The 23,514-nt window shown below is 44.5% G+C and overlaps 1 protein-coding gene across 1 annotated transcript in view; it reads left to right on the top strand.

Moving 5' to 3' along the window:
* Positions 1–23,514, top strand: part of LOC106906007 (transcription factor COE3-like) — a 41,279-nt gene that overhangs the window by 5,619 nt on the left and 12,146 nt on the right. The window contains exons 5-11 of the mRNA XM_088016560.1: positions 779–852; positions 1,435–1,503; positions 10,125–10,206; positions 10,433–10,550; positions 12,516–12,649; positions 12,859–12,985; positions 19,877–19,965. Of these exons, the coding sequence (XP_087872686.1) occupies positions 779–852; positions 1,435–1,503; positions 10,125–10,206; positions 10,433–10,550; positions 12,516–12,649; positions 12,859–12,985; positions 19,877–19,965 (693 nt within the window). The remainder of the gene's footprint in view (positions 1–778; positions 853–1,434; positions 1,504–10,124; positions 10,207–10,432; positions 10,551–12,515; positions 12,650–12,858; positions 12,986–19,876; positions 19,966–23,514) is intronic.

Below are 23,514 nucleotides of genomic sequence, written 5' to 3'. Positions count from 1 at the left end.
CTGGTCGGTACTGGTTGATATTGGATGGAGTGGTGTGTTTGTTGACTCTGTGGTTTTCAGCTCTGGCTCTGTTGGACCAGAACCGGTTTGTTCCAGTTTCACCTCCTCAGCAAACATCTGGTCGGGTTCATGCTCACACACAGAAGCTCTTCGCGATGAAACTGAAAAACTGAAAAGTCAAGTGTGTGAAGCAGCACAGACACCAATTTCTGTTCCCAGCAGGCGGTCAGTTCCCCCTGCTGGAGGAGTCCTGACCTGCGGCAGCAGAAAGACCAACCTGTGTCTGAAGCCACAGGCCGACTCATCCCTCTGAAACTCCTCTGATCAGATTCCACACAGTCTGATCAGAGTTGATCACAGTCAATACACATGATCACTTCAATCAACAGATGATTCACAAACTCTTTAAATTTTGAAACCAGTGAATATTCCTGGAAGGAGTCTTTAAATGATCAGTTTAAGCTCTGATCATCAGCTGATCTCCAGCCTGCAGGGGTGCAGTCAGGACCAGTTTCTGTGTGGCAGGAGACTCCGTTAGCTGCCTGCTTCACTTTCTACTGTGACACTAATGGAAAGCACCAGCGCTTAAATCCAACAAGTCATTTACTTATTGCGCCTTTAGCGCTGCTCTGAGTGGAGACGTTTGGCTCCAGCTGCTTCCTTCGAGCCTCCAGTGGAACTCGCTCCTTCCTGTTGCTTCAGTCTCACTAGTCACCAACAATGAGTCCTAATTGAGACAAAGGTTCAACCTGCTCTCTAACTCGAGTCTCTGTTTCAGGCCATCATCTACGAGGGCCAGGACAAGAACCCAGAGATGTGCCGAGTCCTGCTCACTCATGAGATCATGTGCAGGTAAGAACACCTGGACTCACCTGACTAAGAGACTACAGGCTCTCCAAGCTGGAAACAACCAGAACCAAACCCTGTAGACTAGAGTTAGACCTCCAACCCCAGTTATACTCAAAGCTTAGGAATAAATGACTGAACTGGTAAAGAACCAGAACACCAGCAGGTACCAGTCAAATGTTACCTGATGCCAGTCAGTTCCCTGGTTGGTACCGTTCTATGACCTAACTGGTACCAGCACTCTCCCTCTTCTCTGCACCATGTTTGGGTCACAAGAACAGAAAAAACAATTGAGTTAGAGGAGAAGTTCTGGGGAAAAGTTTTTCCTGAATTCTCAATATCTCTGTTTCTATTCAAACAAATAAAAACATGGAGGGTTTCCCTAGGTTTTGTTACCCTGGAAAGGCACAAATATGCCAGTTAAGCGTTTCCTACTTCAGAACTTGTTCAGTAAATGTTTCCATCTACCCTGGCATGTTAACTGTTTTTTGGTAAAGCCAAAGGCCTCCTGAAGAGAGGCCTGCCAGTCTGCAGGTGATCTTCTTTAAAGATTAATCTGATGGAGCTGTTTGTCCTTCTTTGTGTTAGCCGCTGCTGCGACAAGAAGAGCTGTGGAAACAGGAACGAGACGCCATCAGACCCGGTCATCATCGACAGGTAGTGCTTCAACACACCCACAGACGGCTGATAACATGCTACCATGTGGTCCACCGCTGCTCCTTCACACACCAGCTAGCTGGTCATGACAGAAATAGAAATAATTCCACAGCTGGAGTCTAGATTTTCTCTGAGAAAAAACGACAACCATTAAAAGCATCATCAACATGTTGAAGCTGCAAGAGAACAAGAAAATGACAAGAACAGCTGATGTCAAAACACTGAAACACTAAAACACTAAAACACTGAAACACTAAAATACAGAAACACTAAAATACAGAAACACTGAAACACTAAAATACAGAAACACTAAAATACAGAAACACTGAAACACTAAAACACTGAAACACTAAAACACTGAAACACTAAAATACAGAAACACTAAAACACTAAAATACAGAAACACTAAAACACTAAAATACAGAAACACTAAAACACTAAAATACAGAAACACTAAAATACAGAAACACTAAAACACTAAAATACAGAAACACTAAAATACAGAAACACTAAAACACTAAAATACTGAAACACTAAAATACAGAAACACTAAAACACTAAAATACAGAAACACTAAAACACTAAAATACTGAAACACTAAAATACAGAAACACTAAAACACTAAAATACAGAAACACTAAAATACAGAAACACTAAAATACTGAAACACTAAAACACTGAAACACTAAAATACTGAAACACTAAAATACAGAAACACTAAAACACTGAAACACTAAAACACTGAAACACTAAAATACTGAAACACTAAAACACTAAAATACAGAAACACTAAAATACAGAAACACTAAAACACTAAAATACTGAAACACTAAAATACAGAAACACTAAAACACTAAAATACAGAAACACTAAAATACAGAAACACTAAAACACTAAAATACAGAAACACTAAAACACTGAAACACTAAAATACAGAAACACTAAAATACAGAAACACTAAAATACAGAAACACTAAAATACAGAAACACTAAAACACTAAAATACTGAAACACTAAAATACTGAAACACTAAAACACTAAAATACTGAAACACTAAAATACTGAAACACTAAAACACTAAAATACTGAAACACTAAAACACTAAAACACTAAAACACTGAAACACTAAAATACAGAAACACTAAAACACTAAAATACAGAAACACTAAAATACTGAAACACTAAAACACTAAAATACTGAAACACTAAAATACAGAAACACTAAAACACTGAAACACTGAAACACTAAAACACTGAAACACTGAAACACTAAAACACTGAAACACTAAAATACTGAAACACTAAAATACAGAAACACTAAAACACTAAAATACAGAAACACTAAAATACAGAAACACTAAAACACTAAAATACAGAAACACTAAAATACAGAAACACTAAAACACTAAAATACAGAAACACTAAAACACTAAAATACTGAAACACTAAAATACAGAAACACTAAAACACTAAAATACAGAAACACTAAAACACTAAAATACTGAAACACTAAAATACAGAAACACTAAAACACTAAAATACAGAAACACTAAAATACAGAAACACTAAAACACTAAAATACAGAAACACTAAAACACTGAAACACTGAAACACTAAAATACAGAAACACTAAAATACAGAAACACTAAAATACAGAAACACTAAAACACTAAAATACAGAAACACTAAAATACTGAAACACTAAAACACTAAAATACAGAAACACTAAAACACTGAAACACTGAAACACTAAAATACAGAAACACTAAAATACAGAAACACTAAAATACAGAAACACTAAAACACTAAAATACTGAAACACTAAAATACTGAAACACTAAAATACTGAAACACTAAAATACTGAAACACTGAAACACTAAAATACTGAAACACTGAAACACTAAAATACTGAAACACTGAAACACTAAAATACTGAAACACTAAAACACTAAAATACTGAAACACTAAAACACTAAAATACAGAAACACTAAAACACTAAAATACAGAAACACTAAAACACTAAAATACAGAAACACTAAAACACTAAAATACAGAAACACTAAAACACTAAAATACAGAAACACTAAAACACTGAAACACTGAAACACTAAAACACTGAAACACTGAAACACTAAAATACAGAAACACTGAAACACTAACATACTGAAACACTGAAACACTAAAATACTGAAACACTGAAACACTAAAACACTAAAACACTGAAACACTAAAACACTAAAACACTGAAACACTAAAATACAGAAACACTGAAACACTAAAATACAGAAACACTGAAACACTAAAATACAGAAACACTGAAACACTAAAATACAGAAACACTGAAACACTAAAATACTGAAACACTAAAATACAGAAACACTGAAACACTAAAATACTGAAACACTAAAATACAGAAACACTGAAACACTAAAATACAGAAACACTGAAACACTAAAATACAGAAACACTGAAACACTAAAATACAGAAACACTGAAACACTAAAATACTGAAACACTGAAACACTAAAATACTGAAACACTAAAACTTCTGGTAGCACCACCGGCTGGACTTTGTTAGCTAGCTAGCATTTAATTTATTGGGTTGGGTCAGCAGATTCAGGAGCGGCTAGATCTGGATGTGACTCTTTTAGTCATCCGCTACCGGCCCTGTATTACTGGGAATATGAAGTAATAATCAGTTTATTGTTCTGATCTGAACAAAACTGGAGCTGATAAACCAGCATCTGAGCGGGACCAGGTTCTAAAGAACTGGAAATGAGTGGCAGGAATCTCTCCAGTTCAGACATGATGGGATGATTCCTTTATCCGGTCCAAACGAGCTTCCTCCTCCTTCTCCTTTTCTTTCTCCTCCTCTTCTCCCTGTCTTCTTTTAGCCTTCCTCCTTCCCCCTCTCCTCTGTCCCAGGAGGAATCATGGGCTCTCCTCTCTTCACCTCCCCCTCTCCTCTCTGAGTATTAATCTGTCTCCCCACCCCTCTTCTGGTCTGAGAGCAGAGAGGAGGACCTGGATGGATGGATGGATGGATGGATGGATGGATGGATGAGTGCAGCAGGCTTTTGAAAAAAAGAAGTGGTGATTGTGCAGCAGCTCTTTTCTCCCCCTGCCTGCTCCAATGCATGATGGGAAGGTCTCCTGTGTCTTCAGCAGCGTCCAGTGAGCAGGAAACATGTCAGACTGCAGCTCAAACACTCGCTGCTTCATGTTCTGGCTGCAGCCTCCATGTCTGCATATTTCACTGCAGCATCACAATTATTAATATTAATAATTAATTCTGCTTCCATATTAAGATGATGTTGAATAGAAACAATCTCTGTTGTCATACAACAGTTCAAAAAGTGTTTAAAAATTATAGAGAAACAAGATTAACAACAGCTTATTTTACAAGATTACTAAAACACAGAAACACCATAAAAATATGGTGTAGTTATCAGAAACATAAATATATTCAATGCAAGCACAGTCCAGCTGAGCAATTATTGTTTAACTTAAAGTGAATTGAACATCAAAACAGCAACAGACTGTTTACGATGCAGTATACCAGAAAAACAGATCTATTAATAATAGTAGAAATTGTATTTGAAATGTCTAAATGATTGGCCAAATACCAGCAGGGTGTGAATACTTATAGGTTGTGCTGTGGGCAGAGATCTGCTGGAGGAAGGATCTGTGGTAACGCCGCTTTGTGCACCTGGGATCATTCTAAATGGTAAATCTCTGAGCTGCTGCTAAGAATCTAATTATTAACAGAAAAACATCAGTTTTTCATTATTTTGAAGTAGGTTGCACCGTAAAAAGGGTCGAGTTTCCTGTCAGTTCAGCTGCATCTGATCCACTGGACCTGTGGAAGAACAGAACCAGCAGAGCCTTCTGAACTGTCTGGACCTGGTCACCAGCGCTGAGCAGAACATCAGAGCAGGATCATCCCAGTGTTACCAGTCCGAAGGCTAGCAATCCCAGACAGCACAGGTAATCTCAGTTAGTCCTAGTCATGTTAGTTAATCCCAGGTTTTCACTGGGATTAACTGGAGAAGACCGGTTGTTCTCAGTCAGTCAGATAACAAGGAAACAGGTGAGGCAAACTGGCAAAGGCTAACAGAAGGATCTGACAAGGAGAGAAGGAAGCTGGCTGTCTTAGAGCTGCTGGGAAGTGATTAGTGGCTGCACTGAGTTCCTGAAGTGAGCAGGAGTAATTACTGACAGAGGGATCTAAACGGGACAGGTGAAATGATCTGAAGAGCAACAGCAGAAAGACCGAACTCCAAAAGACAGAAAAGCAGCGAAAGAATTCAAATGGTAGAACAACGAGGAAACAGTGAACAGAACGTAAAGAATCTGAATGTTAACAGGAAATAAAGACACAGAGTCTCCTGTCCCGGCCGTCCCTGAGGACAGTCGTGGTCATGGCGGTGAACAGGGACGTGCCCAGATGTCATCTGTTTGCAGTTGGACTGTGGGACGCTGCAGGTCTCTCAGGTTTCTGCTGAGTCTGCGTTTTTTGGGACCCGCTGACGATGCGATGATCCCATCTGAGGGTCGATCGTCTCTGAACTTGGTGAGAACATTTTAATGCTCTGATCCTCAGCCAGTTCCAGTTTCTGCTGGTTTCTAGCTGACGATGATGATGATGATGGGAGCAGCTCTCATCTTTCCATCTGAATTCCTGATGTGAGAATTTCTTGGCGGCGCGCTCTCTGCCTGCGAGGGTCTCTGGTGTGTGCAGCGTGGGATTATGGGAGGACGGTGTGCCGTCAATCATGCGGCGGCGTAGGTGTGAGCTCCCTCTCATGCTGCGGGTTGGCTTGGGACGGAATCTCATTAGCGGCCGCGCCGCAGGGTGATTGACAGCGGCATAATGTTTGGGGCCCCAGAGGGCCCCGGCCGGCTAAATGTTAAATGTATGAATGCATCGCAGTCGATGGAGAGATGAAGTGGAGCCGAATATTTCTGTTCCTGGGAAACAGGCGGGGAAATGGAGTGACCCTGAACACACCACCTGCTGCTGTTTCACAGACAGGAACACCACACACACCTGGACACACACACCTGGACACATCTCAACACACCTCTGGTTTCTCTGATTCTGGTACTGGAAATGTTTCAGAGGTTCTGTTCACCTGCCGGACCGTCTGCCTGCCTTGGCTGAGTTCGCCGCTCCTCCTCATCGTCACTGGACGCTGCAGGTGGTGAAGAACCTTGCTGCCTGTCTCATCAGTATTTAACAGGAGTCTCCTCACTCTGTGTGTGTGTGTGTGTGTGTGTGTGTGTGTGTGTGCGTGTGTGTGTGTATTGATCGTATGTACTGCAGGTCCCAAAGCATCAGTATTGATTAACTATTTAAAAAGAAACTGGTGTGTGTTTTATCTCACACACACTCACTGTTGCAATTTCAGGAGACAGTTTAACATTACATCAGATGGGTAATTAACCCCCCCCACACACACACACCCTCCATCACGCATACACACACCCTCCATCTCACACACACCTACACACACACACAGTGTGACTGACAGCGGCGTGTTTTTCCAGTTAATTGCTTAACGAGCTCTTAACGACCTATGTAATCAGTTAACAAGCTTTAGTGAGGAGCTAGTCGTTGTCGTCGTGGTGACATGTTTACAGGCCTCTGATGATGACATGGACGTCATCATCATCAGTGAGGAAGACGGTGTGGGTTGGAACAATTCCAGGATTCGGTTCTTTATGGATCTGGTTCTTTCAGGGCCCCAGTGGTCCACATTGATCCAGGTTCTACTGGATCAGTACTGTTTCCAGAACTGGGTCCACCTGTTCTTGTTTCCTGAACCGTTTGGATCAGAACGTGCTTGTGCAAACAGACTTAATAAAGCGCTGATGAGTGGAAGCTGCTGCCAGTCGCGCCTCTGACATCTGAACTCTTCTGGAACTATTTTCAGCGGCGGATTAATCTGCGTCAGGTTGTTGCAGCAGGATAATGAAGTGCTGATGGACCACAGAGCAAGCGCGACTTTAACTGTTAATAACCTGCTCTTCCTCCTCCTCCTCTTCCTCACTGAGACGAAGAACTAGAAGAGGTGTCTGCTTCCATTTACCTTGAAGAGCTGATGATGGACTTCTCATTATCTCATCTAATTAACTCTTCCTCCTCTTTTTCCTCCTCTTCCTCCTTGTCCTCTGGAGCTCTCAGAATCTGGAGACCGTGGTTCAGATGGTTCTGGAAAACTGCAGATGTGTTAGAGTGTTAGCTGGCATTAACATGTTTAGCTGTAAAATGTCAGAATATTTTCCTGAGTTACTTTGGCCCAGTCTGGCCACCATAGGAACATCTGAACCTGCTGGTTCTGATCTGGGTCTGCTTCAGTTTGATGGAGAGTCAAGAAATGGCCGGTCCATCAGAGACTGCTCCTTATTGTTCCGTCCAGCTTCTGCTGCACCTGCTTGTCAGCGAGGAAGGAGGAAGAGGAGGAAAAAAAGTTACGTTAGCTTTACCTTTAACTAAATCATTAATGATTTCTCATCAGAGTATCATCTCTGTGCTGGACTGACAAAGGGTGCAGCTGAACTACTGCTGCAACTTGGGGATTCGTCTGTTAGAGCGAAGCGACATCAGGAAATCCCCTCAGAGAGTTTTGGCCACTTCTGATCACTTCAATTTGACAATTGTTCCCCGATTTAAAAAGTTTTTTGGTAGTGGTGCTTGTAATTCCAGTGTCCACTGTAGTTCAGATTCTGCCAACAGATCAACATTGAAACCTTGAGACATTTGATCACCGTAGATGGAAAGTTGTTCCTTGGCACTGGCACACTGTGCTTGCTGAGCACGACAGATTGCTGCAGAGCTGGTTTCAGGTGACCTGATGTGGGTCGGCCATGTTGGTTTTGTTGGTGCTGCAGTAGAACCTCTCAGCGTTTCTGGATCATGTCGGCCGATCAGAGTTCTAACGACTGTTAATGAGCTCCGAGTACAAATGAGCCACAGATGTTAATTAGCAGAAATCTGCTCAACATTTGGTGATAATTAGAGTTACAAGCATAAACACATCCGACCATACACACCTGTATACGCATGCACACACACACGGACACACACACACTTTCTCATGTACAGATGGAAATTAATATCAGGACTTGTTAAAACCCTGAAACGTGTTCAGTTTCTGCCTGCTTGCTGTTTCCACTGATTACTGGAAGAACCAGAAATGTTCCCTCAGAGAGACACACACAGTGACACACAGTGACACACACACAGTGACACACAGTGACACACACACAGTGACACACACACACACACACACACGGTGACACACACACTATGACACACAGTGACACACACACAGTGACACACACACTGTGACACACAGTGACACACACACAGTGACACACACACTATGACACACAGTGACACACACACAGTGACACACACACTGTGACACACAGTGACACACACACACTGTGACACACACACACACACTGTGACACACACACACACACACACAGTGACACACACACACACAGTGACACACAGTGACACACACACAGTGACACACACACACACACACAGTGACACACAGTGACACACACATGCACACACACACCTACACACACACTCACACACGCACACACACACACACAGTGACACACACAGTGACACACAGTGACACACACAGTGACACACACACACAGTGACACACAGTGACACACACAGTGACACACACACACACACAGTGACACACAGTGACACACACATGCACACACATGCACACACACACTCACACACGCACACACACACACACACACACACACAGTGACACACACACACACACAGTGACACACAGTGACACACACATGCACACACACACCTACACACACACTCACACACGCACACACACACACACACAGTGACACACACAGTGACACACACACAAACACTGTGACACACACACACTGTGACACACACACACTGTGACACACTCCGTCTCAGTGTCGGAGTTAATCTGCTCTATGAGGTAGAAAATGTATCACAGTGTGAAGATGAATTATCCTGACATGAAGTGCAGTCGCACAGTGTGCCGCTTCTGTGTGTGTGTGAGTGTGTGTCACAGTGTGTGTGTTTTCAGTGTCAGAATGTGGATCTTCTGTTCTCTGAGGAGATAAATTTGCAGTGTGTCCTAATTTGCTGCTCGTAAATATCAGCGGTGATACAGCAAGTGTATGTCAAGAGTGTGTGCGTGTTGTGTTTTGCTTGTGTGTGTCTGTGTGTGTCGGGTCGTCCCTCCTTATCACATAACATATTGAGAGCTTAATCTGTCCTGCGTGGAGATTTACGGCTCGATTGTTCGCTGGGAGGAGGTGAAGAGTAGAGCGCTGATAATCAGCTCGAGATGCTGAGGGTTGCCATGGTGATAAGACTAGTCAGCTGATCACAGATCAAAGTTTATCTTCAGATAAAGGAAGTGTAACCCTCCGCGCTGGAGAACAAGAATCACATGATGAGGGTCACTCCAGGGTTTCTGGTCCGGGTTCTGAACATGCCAACCTGATTGGACCAACCAGTTCTGTACTGAATATCTATAGAACCAATCACCAGTGGTGTGTGTGTGTGTGTGTGTGTGTGTGCAGGTTCTTTCTGAAGTTCTTCCTGAAGTGTAACCAGAACTGTCTGAAGAACGCAGGGAACCCTCGGGACATGAGGCGGTTCCAGGTAAGACCACTGGACCGGCTGACGTACCCACAATGCACTGCAGCGTGTTGACACTGTTTGGAATAATATTATTATTATTATATTATTGATCTGGTCAATGATGAGGTTAAAGGTCACAGAGCAGCTGTTCTTGTGGAGATGTCATGGAACGTTGTAGATGTTGAGGAATAATGGATGTGTGCGATCATCATCCTCTGCCGGTTCTGACGGGCCTGTTTGTTTGCAGGTGGTGGTTTCTACAACCGTCAACGTAGACGGCCATGTTCTCGCTGTATCAGACAACATGTTCGTCCATAACAACTCCAAACATGGCCGCCGAGCTCGAAGATTGGATCCATCTGAGGGTAAGCAGATACAATTCTGTCTGCTGATCAGAACCAGATGGGCAGGATGGCCAGTGGGCTTGGTTCTGTGTGGGATGGACGGGCTGAAGGTTCTGTGTTGGGCGTTGACCTGACCTGGTGCACAGTGAATGCAGTCTTGAAGAAGCTGTGCCTGTAGCTGCACACGTTTGGGCTGCAGGAACCCAGAGCTGCATAGACGAGGCAGCCCAGTGGATTGTGGGTAAGAAGACCAGACACCTCCCCCGTCCCCAGAGAGGCCGCGGCTGAGTGTGTGTGTGTGTGTGTGTGTGTGCTTTCAGCCTCTTTAATTGCCCTCCTAATTAAAGACAGTCGCCATGGAAACCACCCCTCCCACCTTGAGTGCTGCAGAGTCCCGTGGGTCCAACTTGTCTCTACTCGCTTGTTTCTTGAATCGGCCGGTTTTCCCTCCCAGCCTCTGACAGAACCTCAAAGCTCTGAATCCCAAATCTGAGCGTCTGAACTTGAATGACCTGCGTTAAGAGTTTCAGTCGGGTTTCAGACGCGTCTTAGCTCTGAATCAGCGCTGCTGAAAGTCATGATAAAGGTTTTTCTGTTCTGGTTCTGTTAGAGCTCAGGTCTGGTTCTGATCCAGTCGACCACATTGTTCTCTCAGAACGGTTTGAACATGAAGGCATGAAGGGAACAGCAGTATGCTGGTTTAAATCCCATCTGTGAACCAGCAGGGTGGCTGGTGGAGTCCCACAGGGCTCTGCCTTTCTTTACAAAGTTTTTAAGCTATTTTGAATAATTAATTGATCATACTGTACAGTTTGATAACTAGGATCAGTTTCAATCATCAGTTCAAATGGTTATTTTTGAATTGCCTAGAGACGCCATTTGTTGCGAGTTGGAGCTGCATAACTAAACTGGATTGAATTGAATCAGTTGTGATGATTGGTCGGGCTGCTCAGCCGGGCTGTGATTGGTCGGGCTGCTCAGCCGGGCTGTGATTGGTCGGGCTGCTCAGCCGGGCTGTGATTGGTCGGGCTGCTCAGCCGGGCTGTGATTGGTCGGGCTGCTCAGCTGGGCTGTGATTGGTCGGGCTGCTCAGCCGGGCTGTGATTGGTCGGGCTGCTCAGCCGGGCTGTGATTGGTCGGGCTGCTCAGCCGGGCTGTGATTGGTTGGCAGGTCCTTTACTGACCATGTTTGTCTCCTGCTGCCTGCCCCTGCTGAGGAACCTTTCCTCCTGTCTCTTTCCTTCAGGGGGTTTACGGTCCTACAGCTCATGTGTCTCAATGGCAGATTGTTGGAGAGGCATCAAGGGGTCAAAGATTCGTTAGGAACACCTGGTGGACTCAGCCACGGTTCTGGCCTGGTTCTGTTCTTACTGTCCCTAGATCAGAACCGAACAGCAGAACACACACAGCAAAGCTAAACACAATAGAATAGAATAGTTTGGTGCTGTAATGTCATTTGAAATTATCAGTTATGAGATTAGCTGCTCTCTCTCTCTCTCTCTCTCACACTTTCTTTCATTTCACTTTATAATTAATCTGCAGCTGTACTTGAGAGGAAAGCGAAGCAGCTATTACTTAGTGTGTGTGTGTCTTGTGTGTGTGCTGAAGTTAGCGAAAGAGGATAAAAACCGCGACCCAATTAAGACGCGCCTTGTGTGTCCTCTTGTTATGTAGATGGGGGTTTCCAACCTGTGACTCTGGGCCTTCTCAGGTCACCAGATGCATCAAAGCGGGTCGCAGTAGAACTTCAAACCTGGATCTGACGAGTCTTTACCGACTTGATCCTGGATTTACTCTGACCCACACCGGGTCAAAGTTCAGCACAGAGGCTCAGATATTTACATACAGCTCCAATATACATCTATTCTATTCCAGTGGTGACCAGCTGGTGACTCTGGGTCACACGCAGCACCTTCTCTCTCCAGACTGTCGTCTCAGCAGGTAGTTTGTCCCAGTTTGGTGTTAACTGGTCTGTCTGTGCTCCAGCAGCCACTCCCTGTATAAAAGCCATCAGTCCCAGTGAGGGCTGGACGACAGGCGGCGCCACCGTCATTCTCATCGGAGACAACTTCTTCGATGGACTCCAGGTTGTCTTCGGCACCATGCTGGTGTGGAGCGAGGTAACGCACACCAACCAGTCACATCACCAGTAAGCACCAGTTAGATCCCAGTCAGATGCTCATCGTGTTTTATCGTCTCAGGTCAGAAGAAACAGTGAGGCCTTCATGTCTGACACTTGCTCTCCTGATTTCTGATTGGATGAACTCTACATTTAAAGGGGACACAGTCCAATAACACTGTCTGGTGTTTCTGATGTCTCTGTGTCCAGCTGATCACGCCCCACGCCATCCGGGTCCAGACTCCGCCCCGTCACATCCCCGGGGTCGTTGAGGTCACGTTGTCCTACAAATCCAAGCAGTTCTGTAAAGGAGCGCCGGGACGCTTCGTCTACACGGGTAATACTGGGACACATTGAGACAAACTGGGACACAAGGAGACACTTCCACAGCATAAACATGAAGAGCTTGTAGCAGACATCCATTCTCTCTGATCCATGATGGAAGCCGAATTGTTCCTCCTGAATCATCTAGATCAGGGCTTCTTAACCTTTTGACCCCGGGGCCCATTTAAAGATTAACCATCTATTGGTTTACCAAACTGATCTGGCTTTTGTTCTATTTGAAAATCAAATGTATGTATGGTTTACCATCAAAAGCATAACATATAAATTACAGCATGTGATAATCACAAGGGGCCTCATGTGTAAAGCGTTCATGCGCACAAAAAATGTTCGGCACCACATTTTACACACAAATCAGCATAAATAAAAATGAACTTTGCATCAAAGTTGGCGTAAATATACACACACTTTTTCCCTGGCGTGAAAATGTGCAGCAGTAACACAAACTTTATCTGTGGACAGTAAGAAACTATAAAGAGTCGCATAAATCCACAGAAACCTGATTACATTCAGTTATTTAGACCAGGAATCAAACCTGATCTCTGTTCATGATTTTAATATTTTATTGTTTAAACGATGAAACTGAACCACATTTATCCTCAGACAATAACCTGAAAAGTAAAGAAACTAAATGAAGGTAAAACTTCCCTCTGAGTGAATAATAACTTCCTCAGTTTGTCTCATGAAGATGTAACTCATCGTCTGAAAGCATCTGAGGCTCATTTCATTCTGACTGGAGAGAAAACAGGCTGATCAGCAGATGGATCCACCAGGTTCGGTTCTGATCAGGAGACGATCAGGTCCATCAGCAGCTGATCCAGGTGAGCCGCTACCTGAGGAGCTTTGGCTGATTGATCACAGATCAGATCCATCTGATGGTCCATCAGCGTTTAGATTCATCCAGACTGATCATCCTGGAGCTCAGAGCAGAACTTAGAGCGGTACCAGCGGTACCGGTACCGGTCCAGCTGCAGCCGTCCTCCAGTGGAGCCGCCCGCTTTGTGAAAGCGCCTTATTGACAGAAAGCATCTCTACTCTGTGAATGCAGCTTCTGCTGCTGATTCCTGTCTGCAGAGCAAACGTCCACATTCAGAGCCTCTCTGGTCTGTAATCCGACTGGAGGCTCTGCTGCAGCAGGTCCGACCAGGACGCTCTGCTGCAGCAGGTCCGACCTGGACGCTCTGCCGCAGCAGGTCCGACCTGGACGCTCTGCCGCAGCAGGTCCGACCTGGACGCTCTGCCGCAGCAGGTCCGACCAGGACGCTCTGCTGCAGCAGGTCCGACCAGGACGCTCTGCTGCAGCAGGTCCGACCAGGACGCTCTGCTGCAGCAGGTCCGACCTGGACGCTCTGCTGCAGCAGGTCCGACCTGGACGCTCTGCTGCAGCAGGTCCGACCTGGACGCTCTGCTGCAGCAGGTCCGACCTGGACGCTCTGCTGCAGCAGGTCCGACCTGGACGCTCTGCCGCAGCAGGTCTGACCTGGACGCTCTGCCGCAGCAGGTCCGACCAGGACGCTCTGCTGCAGCAGGTCCGACCAGGACGCTCTGCTGCAGCAGGTCCGACCTGGACGCTCTGCCGCAGCAGGTCCGACCTGGACGCTCTGCTGCAGCAGGTCTGACCTGGACGCTCTGCTGCAGCAGGTCCGACCTGGACGCTCTGCTGCAGCAGGTCCGACCAGGACGCTCTGCTGCAGCAGGTCCGACCTGGACGCTCTGCCGCAGCAGGTCCGACCTGGACGCTCTGCTGCAGCAGGTCCGACCTGGACGCTCTGCCGCAGCAGGTCCGACCTGGACACTCGAGGTGTTCAAACTGGCATTTTGTACGATCTCTTTATTTTTTTCTTTTTTATTATTTCAACTTTTTCTTTCTTTAAAATTTTTATTTTTGTGAGGTGACCTTATGTACCCTGAAAGCACCTTTTAAATACAATATATAATAATAATAATTATTATTATTAATATTTATACTACAAACAAGGCCGTTGCCATGGTTACTGCTTCACGTGGCAGCAGACTTCCAGGTATTTATGGTAATTTACATTAATATGTATTTATGGAGGCGACATCTGATTCCCACAAATTGGGATTTATAAAGGAAAGGTGCGCAGCCACGTACGTGCGCACGGCTTTATGCATCCAGATTTTCTGTGCACGCACTTTTCTAAAGTGTGAAAACTGCGTACTCTTTTAGCAAGAGGCCCAAGGTGATTTATTGATCATTTCTATGCAAACCTTCACAAAAGACAACATCTGAACAGGCCAGAAATTCATGAGACGGATCAAACTGCAACAGGAGTAAAATTAAAGGCTCATGTTCGGCCTTTAGCCATCATACCACGGCGTATCAGGGCCACTGTAGATATAAAGAAAAGGAAGAGCAGTACTAATGAGACACTTGTTCCTCTCGGACGCATCAGATCCAGTTTAGGTCTGATGGGGTGAAGGTCTCCACATGAGCACATGAGCATAGCTAAGAAACTCTATCATTCATCACTAGCCAAGCTGCTATTCCAGCTCACCACGAGGGGGCGTGTCTGAGTGAGTTGGGTCCCATTTGCAAATGGGTCTCATACCCATTTGCAGGGCTGAGAGACGTAGACATGACCCAAACTGGGCTGCTGTACCCAACGGGAAAATTAACCTGCTGTACCACCGTTCAACTGGACTGGGACCACTCCACCCAGTCTAGTGGACTGGTCCCAGTCCAACATGTGAAGCAAACAGGTGAATCTCAACAGCCCAACTCTGCTCAGTCTTGCAGTGGAGAACCAATATTTAGCTTTATACTGTACAGATCTAGAACTCGACCCAGAACAAGTGGAACCAACATTTAGTTTTATACCTCTCTAATCCAGAACAAACTTAAGATCCAAAGAAACCCCTTTTAGCTTATAAATTATTAGCTACTTATTCCTATTATACATGAGGAACCAATATTTAGTTTTGTACTTTTACCTTTTTGTCTTTCTATTGGTTTTGTCATGTTGGATTGGAGTTTCTTGACCCACATGCAAGTTCACACATGAAACCGGAAGATCTTTGATGCAGTGAGGATTTATTTACAGTGAATCTTGACAGTAATATTTTAATGTATAGGGAGAGCGGCAGGCTGTGGTGTCCGGAGCCCGGGACACCAAAGGGGTGAAAAGTGATGACGATTCTAGGAGCCCTGACCAAAAGGGGGCCCTCCACAATTTAATTATTTATATTTTGTTCATAGACATAAAATAAAAAAAATCGGGGTCCTGTCAAATACAAAATTAATCATATTGTATTTCCAAAGATTGTTTTTAGCAGTAAAAGTTTAATGTAACCCCTCCCAGACCAAAAAACACACATCCGTTTTTGCCCTGAACCCCCCTATCTGTGTTAAATGATTTGTTCCTGCTTGGAGCGCTTCAGAGTGACATATGCAGCTAGTCAGTAGAAGCTGCAGCTGAATACGGCGGCGACTGTGGCAGTTACTATGCTGCTAAGAAAAGTTATAAAATCAGGTTTTCAAACAAAAGGAGAGGGGAGGAGAAAGAAAAAGGCAAGAGTGTTAATTTAGAACCCAGTTCTTCTCCAGGAGAGGTGGGAAGACTGTGTGAGATTATCGACCATTTAGCATAATTAGCTTAGCTACAAACTACTGTTTGCCTCCTTTTCACTAGCATTTAATGAATTAAGGGAACAATTACCAACATATTCACATATTGAACTTGTACCTTTTACCACTTAGCAACAGGTGAGTCAGTCAGCAGCAGCTCTAACCCACGTCCCTCCTGACCCATCCTCTCCTGAGTGAAATTAAAGCTGCAGTAACTTTTATATATTTTTTTTTCACATATTTGTTAAAACTGTCATGTTGTGACAGTACGGTATGAGAGGTAATCTGTGAAAAATCTTTTTCCTCTGCCTTCTCCCAGTGCTAGAAACAACCAGTCAGTGGCAGGAGAGTTTTGGTGCTGTCAATTTAACCAGTAATTCAGGAAGGAGATGGAGGAGATTGATTGTTTTCACAGATTATCTGTCTCATGACAAACTGCTACATCATGACAGCTTTAGCAAATATGGAGAAAACATATTTTTATTAAAGTTATGTACTGCAGCTTGAATAAAATGCAGCTACAAAGCATTTTTGAGAAGTCTGGATTACTTTATGTATATTTTGTACGTTGCTTTTGACTGTTGCTCATGGGGAGTCATTTCAGTATCTAATAGAAAAAATGTAAGCAACCTACTTGCACACTGGATGTGGACTGTTGGATGTTAAATTCATGAGCAGTAAATATTGTGCTAATTATCAGTATTGAACCACAGAAAGCAAGGCAGATGCAGGCCTTTAAAATTGTGACGCTTTTTATGGGTCAGATAGACTCAAAAATTGTAACAGCAGCTGGTCAGGGGGGCCCAAACAAATTTTTGTCAGAGGGCCCAAGATTTCTGGCATTTTCTTCCGCTTGTCCGGGGTTGGGTTGCCGGAATAGCAGCCCAAGTAGGAAGACCCAGACTTCCCTCTCCCCAGCCTTCTGATCCAGCTTCTCCAGGGAAATCCTAAGGCGTTCCTAGCAGAGGAACATCGTCCCTCCAGTGATGGGTCTTCCGGAGGGACCTGAATATCTCAGAACATCCTGAAGTGGCTCCTCTCCATGTGGAGAAGCAGCGGCTCTAACCTCAGTTCCTCCTGAATTACTGAGCCTTTATCTCTAAGGGGGAGCCCATACACCCTGCAGAGGAAACTCATTCCAGTCTCATGACCATAGATGTGGGTAGAAATGTTGATTGAACGGTTAATCGAGAGTTTGCCTTTTGACTCAATTTTCTCTTCACAATGACAGACCGATACGGCGCCCACTTCACTGCAGACGCTATGCCAACCCGCTGATCCATTTCTTGCTCTATGTCTTCCTTAGTTACAAACTAGATCCCAGGATGCTTCAACTCCTTCACTTCTCCACCGCCCTTTTCTGGCTTGAGACCCTTGGGTTTCGAAACACTGATTTTCATTCCTGCTACTTCACAGTCGGATGCAAACCGCTGCAGTAAAAGCTGTAGCTCATGGCCTACTGAAGCCAATAGAACCCGATTATCTGCAAACGGGTCCCCTCAACACGTTGGCTGTGCCTAGAAATGTTATGAACAGTGACTGACAAAGGGCAGCCTTGGCAGAGTTCAATGAGCCCGACTTTCTGCTAGCAATGCAGACCAGACTCTGGCGCCGGTCACACAGGGAAGGGCTTGGTACCCCAGACCATCAGAGTACCCCCCACAGGGACACGGTCCAATGCCTTTTCCAAGACCACAAAGCACATGTAGAGTGGTTGGGCAAACTTTCAGAATCCTCAAGGACACTTCTGAGGGTCTATAGCTGGCCTAGTGTTCTAGAACCACACTGCTCTTCCTGAATGCGAGGTCCAGCTATCCAGTGGACTCTCCTCTCCAGAACCCCTGAATAGACCTTACCACAAAGGCTGAGGAGTGTGATCCTCTGTTGTTAGAACACCCTCACCACCGATATCCACCAGCAGGTTCAAGTGTTTCTGTCGCGACAGGCACTGACCGGCCACAGCACCAATGATGGAGCATGGCCCACTTGGACTCCATGTTCCCACCTCCTCTGGAACATGTTCAACGCTCTCCTGATGGTGGGAGTTGACTGCCAGACATTCCCAGCAAATCCTTACAATACGGTTAGGCCTGCCAGAAACCAATAAACTATGAACACATGCAGAGTCCAATGCAGGGCGGTCCATTTCCACCAAGTCAGACCTGAGAGAAACAGACATCCCTTAATAATGGCTCCTCAGAGCAGCTGAGCGGGAAGCAGCAGGTTGAAGAGAAACAGCCGATAACAAAGTGAACAACATCAACAAGGTCACCGACAACATACACATCAGGAGAGACAACACACTCTGAACTGCTGCTGGTTCCGCCCTGTGGGCCTTCAAGGACTGAACACACACACAATGACACACGCAGACACACTAAACACACACTCAGTAACAGGCTGTGATGATGTATAGGACAGTCAGTCTAAAGCTTGTTAAATGCAGCTGAACCAAGACGGGATTATGATTCTCACACACACACACACACACACACACACACCCCCACACACACACACACACACTTCCAGCTCTGCTGCGTTCACTGATGCTCTGATTTATCGCCTCCAACCAGCTTAAGCTGTAATGTTCACTGACAGGAAATAAAAATCAAGATTGAGTCTCAGAGATAATAACGAAGTTCCTCTAGAATTTTGACCTATTGGTGGTTTTCCTGCTATAATTTGAGAGCACACGTTTTCAGTCTGAAAGGGTTTGGGTTAGCAGGACTTCTTGCACTTGGTAGCCACACAGGTTCACCCACTAGAAGGAAACAAACACACCCAGTCTAACACTTCCATTCTATTGGCTGAGAGGTTGCCAGGGGACGGTACTTTTCTTTTCCAAGCGCGAACAGAGTCACAAGTTTTGAGCATGAGGAGAAAGGTTCTAGAAAGCAGAGTGAAAATTTGAAAGAGAACAGAAGTTTGGAGTTCAAGCATTACAAGTTTTGAGAAGAAAGACATGAAGTCCTGCATTTGAGACAGAAAATGTGTGCTTTCGAAATATGGCAGAAAAATTCCCCCGTACAGATGACTATGATTCATTGTGACCCGAACAGAACCATCAGAACCTCTGGTTCCTCACTGACTGCAGAGGTTCTGACACCTCCAGCCTGAGAGAGAATGTAAACAGGGATGTTGGGTCAGAGGTCAGGAAGACTGCAGAATCAACCCACACCAGAACAGACACACAGTGTCAGTTATCACAGGTGTCCCAGTTCTGAACTTCAACTAGACCACTACTGACACCAGTATTTGCAGAACCTTAGTGACCTTCCTCCTCTTCCTCTCCCTCAGCGCTCAATGAGCCAACCATCGACTACGGCTTCCAGAGGTTACAGAAGGTCATCCCCCGTCACCCCGGAGACCCTGAGAGGCTGCCCAAGGTACAGAACCGCAGGGTACCGCACAGAACCACCCAGAATCTGAAGAACCTTCAGAACCTCTGGCAGAGGAAGCGATTAGTGGTTCTGTGTCTCCATCAGTGAGCGTTCTGGTCGGCTGCTCAGGCTGATAATCATCTACTGACTCTGCTGTTTAACGTCTCACACACACACACACACACACACACACGCATTCTGAGGATGTTTCCTGCTAAGGAGCTCAAACTGGATCGCTGGTATAACTCAGTGGTTCCGGTCCGGTTCAGGTTCTTCAGACTGGTTCTGCTTCCAGCTTATTGAAGACGTAGTTGTCATTACTGAGCTAACATCAGTGCCACGCCGCGCTCACATGTTCATTAACCCTGAACAGCAGGTCATGGTCAGCCGTTAGTACCCTTAGCTTTGGGCCCTTTAGCTGCAGTTCCTGCTCTAATGGAAAGGAGGCGCTGTGTGGAGGATCCTGTAAATGAAACAGAGCCATCAAAAAGATCGCTGGCTGTTACCGTCCAGACCAGCACCGCATGTGCGCGTGCGTGCGTTAAGCCCATTGGTAAACAAGACGGTTGAAACAGTGAAATCAGGTAATCAGGAAGTGCAGCCATGTGGCAAGAAAAGAGATTGGCACACACACGATTATCAGCCACCATCTTATCAGATTTCTATAAAAACCAACATGTGTGTGTTTCTGCTGATCTCCATGCAGTAAATATGCAGCTAACCGGCTGTTAGCGTGTCTGACCTCAACTGCAGGTCACAGACTCATTCAGACAGAGAACATCCGAGGAACTGATAAATAATGACATCATCAATTCAATAACTAATCCGATTAATGGAAGATCAAAACATGTGGATGGAGAACAACTAAACCAGTTTCTGTACTAGGAATACTGGAAATGTTCCATAAACCAGCTTCCTCTGCTTTCTCTTTTCATAAAATGTTCCTGATTCTTTAGGAATCTGATTGGATCAGAACTGGAAACTGACCTTTTCTGCTGATGCCATTGAATCTGCTGGTTCTGGACCAAGTGTCAGCCATTTTTGGGTCAGAACCGGTGCAGCAGGGGAAGGAGACGCGCTTCATTTTTTCAGATTATTGTTGGATTAATTTAGACTTTTATCTTCTTGTTATTTCCCCTGTTGAGTTGATTAGAGTTTATATTCTGCTGCTGAACCTGAAGCATCAGAGAGAGAGAGAGTGTGTGTGTGTGTGTGTGTGTGTGTGTGTGTGTGTGTGTGTGTGTGTGTGTGTGTGTGTGTGTGTGTGTGTGTGTGCATGCATCTCACTGTGTGTGTGAACATCAATCTGCTCTTGCTGCGACACTCAAATGTTTCTCTGCATAATCAGGCAGATCAGAGACAATCTGAATCTGAGAGCTTCTTCACAGGAAACCAGTTTCCTCCCAGTTTGATACCTAACCCCCCAACACTCCAACACACACACACACACACACACACACACACACACACACACACACACACACACACACACACACACACACACACACACACACACACACTGCAACACACACACACACACTGCAACACACACTTCAACTGTTAAGAAAATAAATTTAAAGTATACTAATTTTAAAACTTAACATGTGTTGATTGAAATAGCCTAATTATAGTTTTAAAATCAGTAACGTATTCTGGCCTATTGACCTTTATGTTACCTGTAGTTACAGCAGATGGTTTGCTAGGATCGTTTGAACTGCCTTTTGTCTGTGTGGGAAACAATCAGGAGAAGTTGTAGCTTTTCACACTCATGAAAAGCTGAAAACAGCAGGAGTTCCTGGCTTGAGAGAGGGTCAGAGATAGCTCCTGGTTGGATGAGCAAAGATACGCCTTATTTGAACAAATTAAAGATAAGAATACGCCTTTTACTATAAAACTTTCTACACAGAAGTAAAAAATTAGATTTGTGCTCGCAATTCTCCAAAGATGTCTTTACTTTTCCTTCTTTCCATTTATGTCAGGTAAATTAATGTATGTCTGTTGTTCTGCAGTTTCTTCTATTTGATTAAACTGCGATTCTGTGACGTCTGCACCCATGGACCTAAAGAAAGGGGGCGTTTCTTTAGGGGCCCAGAAACGCCCCCTAAAATCCCACGTGGCTGCATGTCTCACAAACAAAGCCTGGCGGAGCTTAGTGTCTATGTGTAAACATGGCGTCTTTCGTTTCAACTGACTCTACAAAGTATTTCTGAGTCGATTAGTGTAGCATTTCTGCCGGATTTTCACAAAATATCAGCCACGACAATGGACAGGGGAACCAACAAGTTCATGTCATCTTTTATGGACGACATCAAGATGTTTGAGCCACGGGATGCCTCCAACATTGAGCGCGTCACAGCTAAATGCTACCGGTGGATGAGGAAAACAGCAGATCCTCCCAGCCTCAGCATAAATATAGCTGTGGACAAGATCACTGATGCCTGTTGTTCTTGCAAGGCTGGGTAAGTCGGCATTCATGGTTTTGAGGGTCACTTTTGAAATCAGTGATTTCTGGTGTTAGCAAATGTTTGAGTGTGCCTAGGCCTGATACTCGGTGCTCGATGCTAGCGTGGCTAACACGATTACAGTTTAGTAAAAAGCCTTTTCAGGTAAAATAAAATCTTTAATGTATGTCAGATACGGTACACATTGCATATTGATCTGTTCAGCTAACGTAAGACTGTGTAACAGACAGGCTTCAAGGTAGAAGTTGTATCGGTACTGCCGTTATGCTGTACTTAGCTAAAAGGTTTTCATAATGGATGTGTTAATTATTGACTTTCTTTTTTCATTCACTAAACACACAGAAAGCAAAGTAATAATACTTACATCACAAACTCCTTTGTTCTTATTGATCTTACGACGGTTGAGCTGCAAATGCGGTCGTGCACAAGCTTTGATCCAAGCTAGGCATCCCGTTTCAGATTTGGGAAATCTGTGAATTTTATTTCCACAAATACGATCAGGATACCTGACATCGCCTGAACAGATTCCCCACTGACAGTGGAGAACCGTTCTTATTTGAGTTCTGTCGCAAAAACTTTCTGCCGGTCTGCTAGTCCATAGACATAATATAAGCATAGACGCCTCATGGACCGTTCCGGCGCAGGAAATACGGCGGCCATCTTGGAGCGGTATACCCTCCTACTGTGCTCAATCAAAACAGCAGAAGATGCCTCAGCACTGAGGGATATTGTTGTTCTGATCGATGGATTATTGATGTGAGGGCTCCACAGACAACATTTCACATGTAAGATGGACATATTATTGTGTATATGTTGTGATTAGAATATTACTTTACTGTATTTATGTCCACCGGCGAGATACTACAGCTAATATTAGCTACAGTGCTTGGTGTAATACGGGTTCAGCCCCGCTATGAAGGCTAACTGAGATTCTGTACATCTAAAAAAATTAATTATTCTCTAACATTGACTTAGATTATTTGACACAAGGGCCTATATTAGAAATGAAACAATATAACACATATTATAAAACTTATATTATGTGTTATAACATTCACCGGCAAAGTTTACACAGGTGGTAAAGACTATTATT

The sequence above is a fragment of the Poecilia mexicana genome, unplaced genomic scaffold (genome assembly GCF_051168715.1).
Source record: "Poecilia mexicana isolate PSO_F unplaced genomic scaffold, ASM5116871v1 scaffold_19, whole genome shotgun sequence".
Lineage (NCBI taxonomy): Eukaryota > Metazoa > Chordata > Actinopteri > Cyprinodontiformes > Poeciliidae > Poecilia > Poecilia mexicana.
Note: the sequence above shows the minus strand (reverse complement) of the source record. Positions and strands in the feature narration are given on the sequence as shown.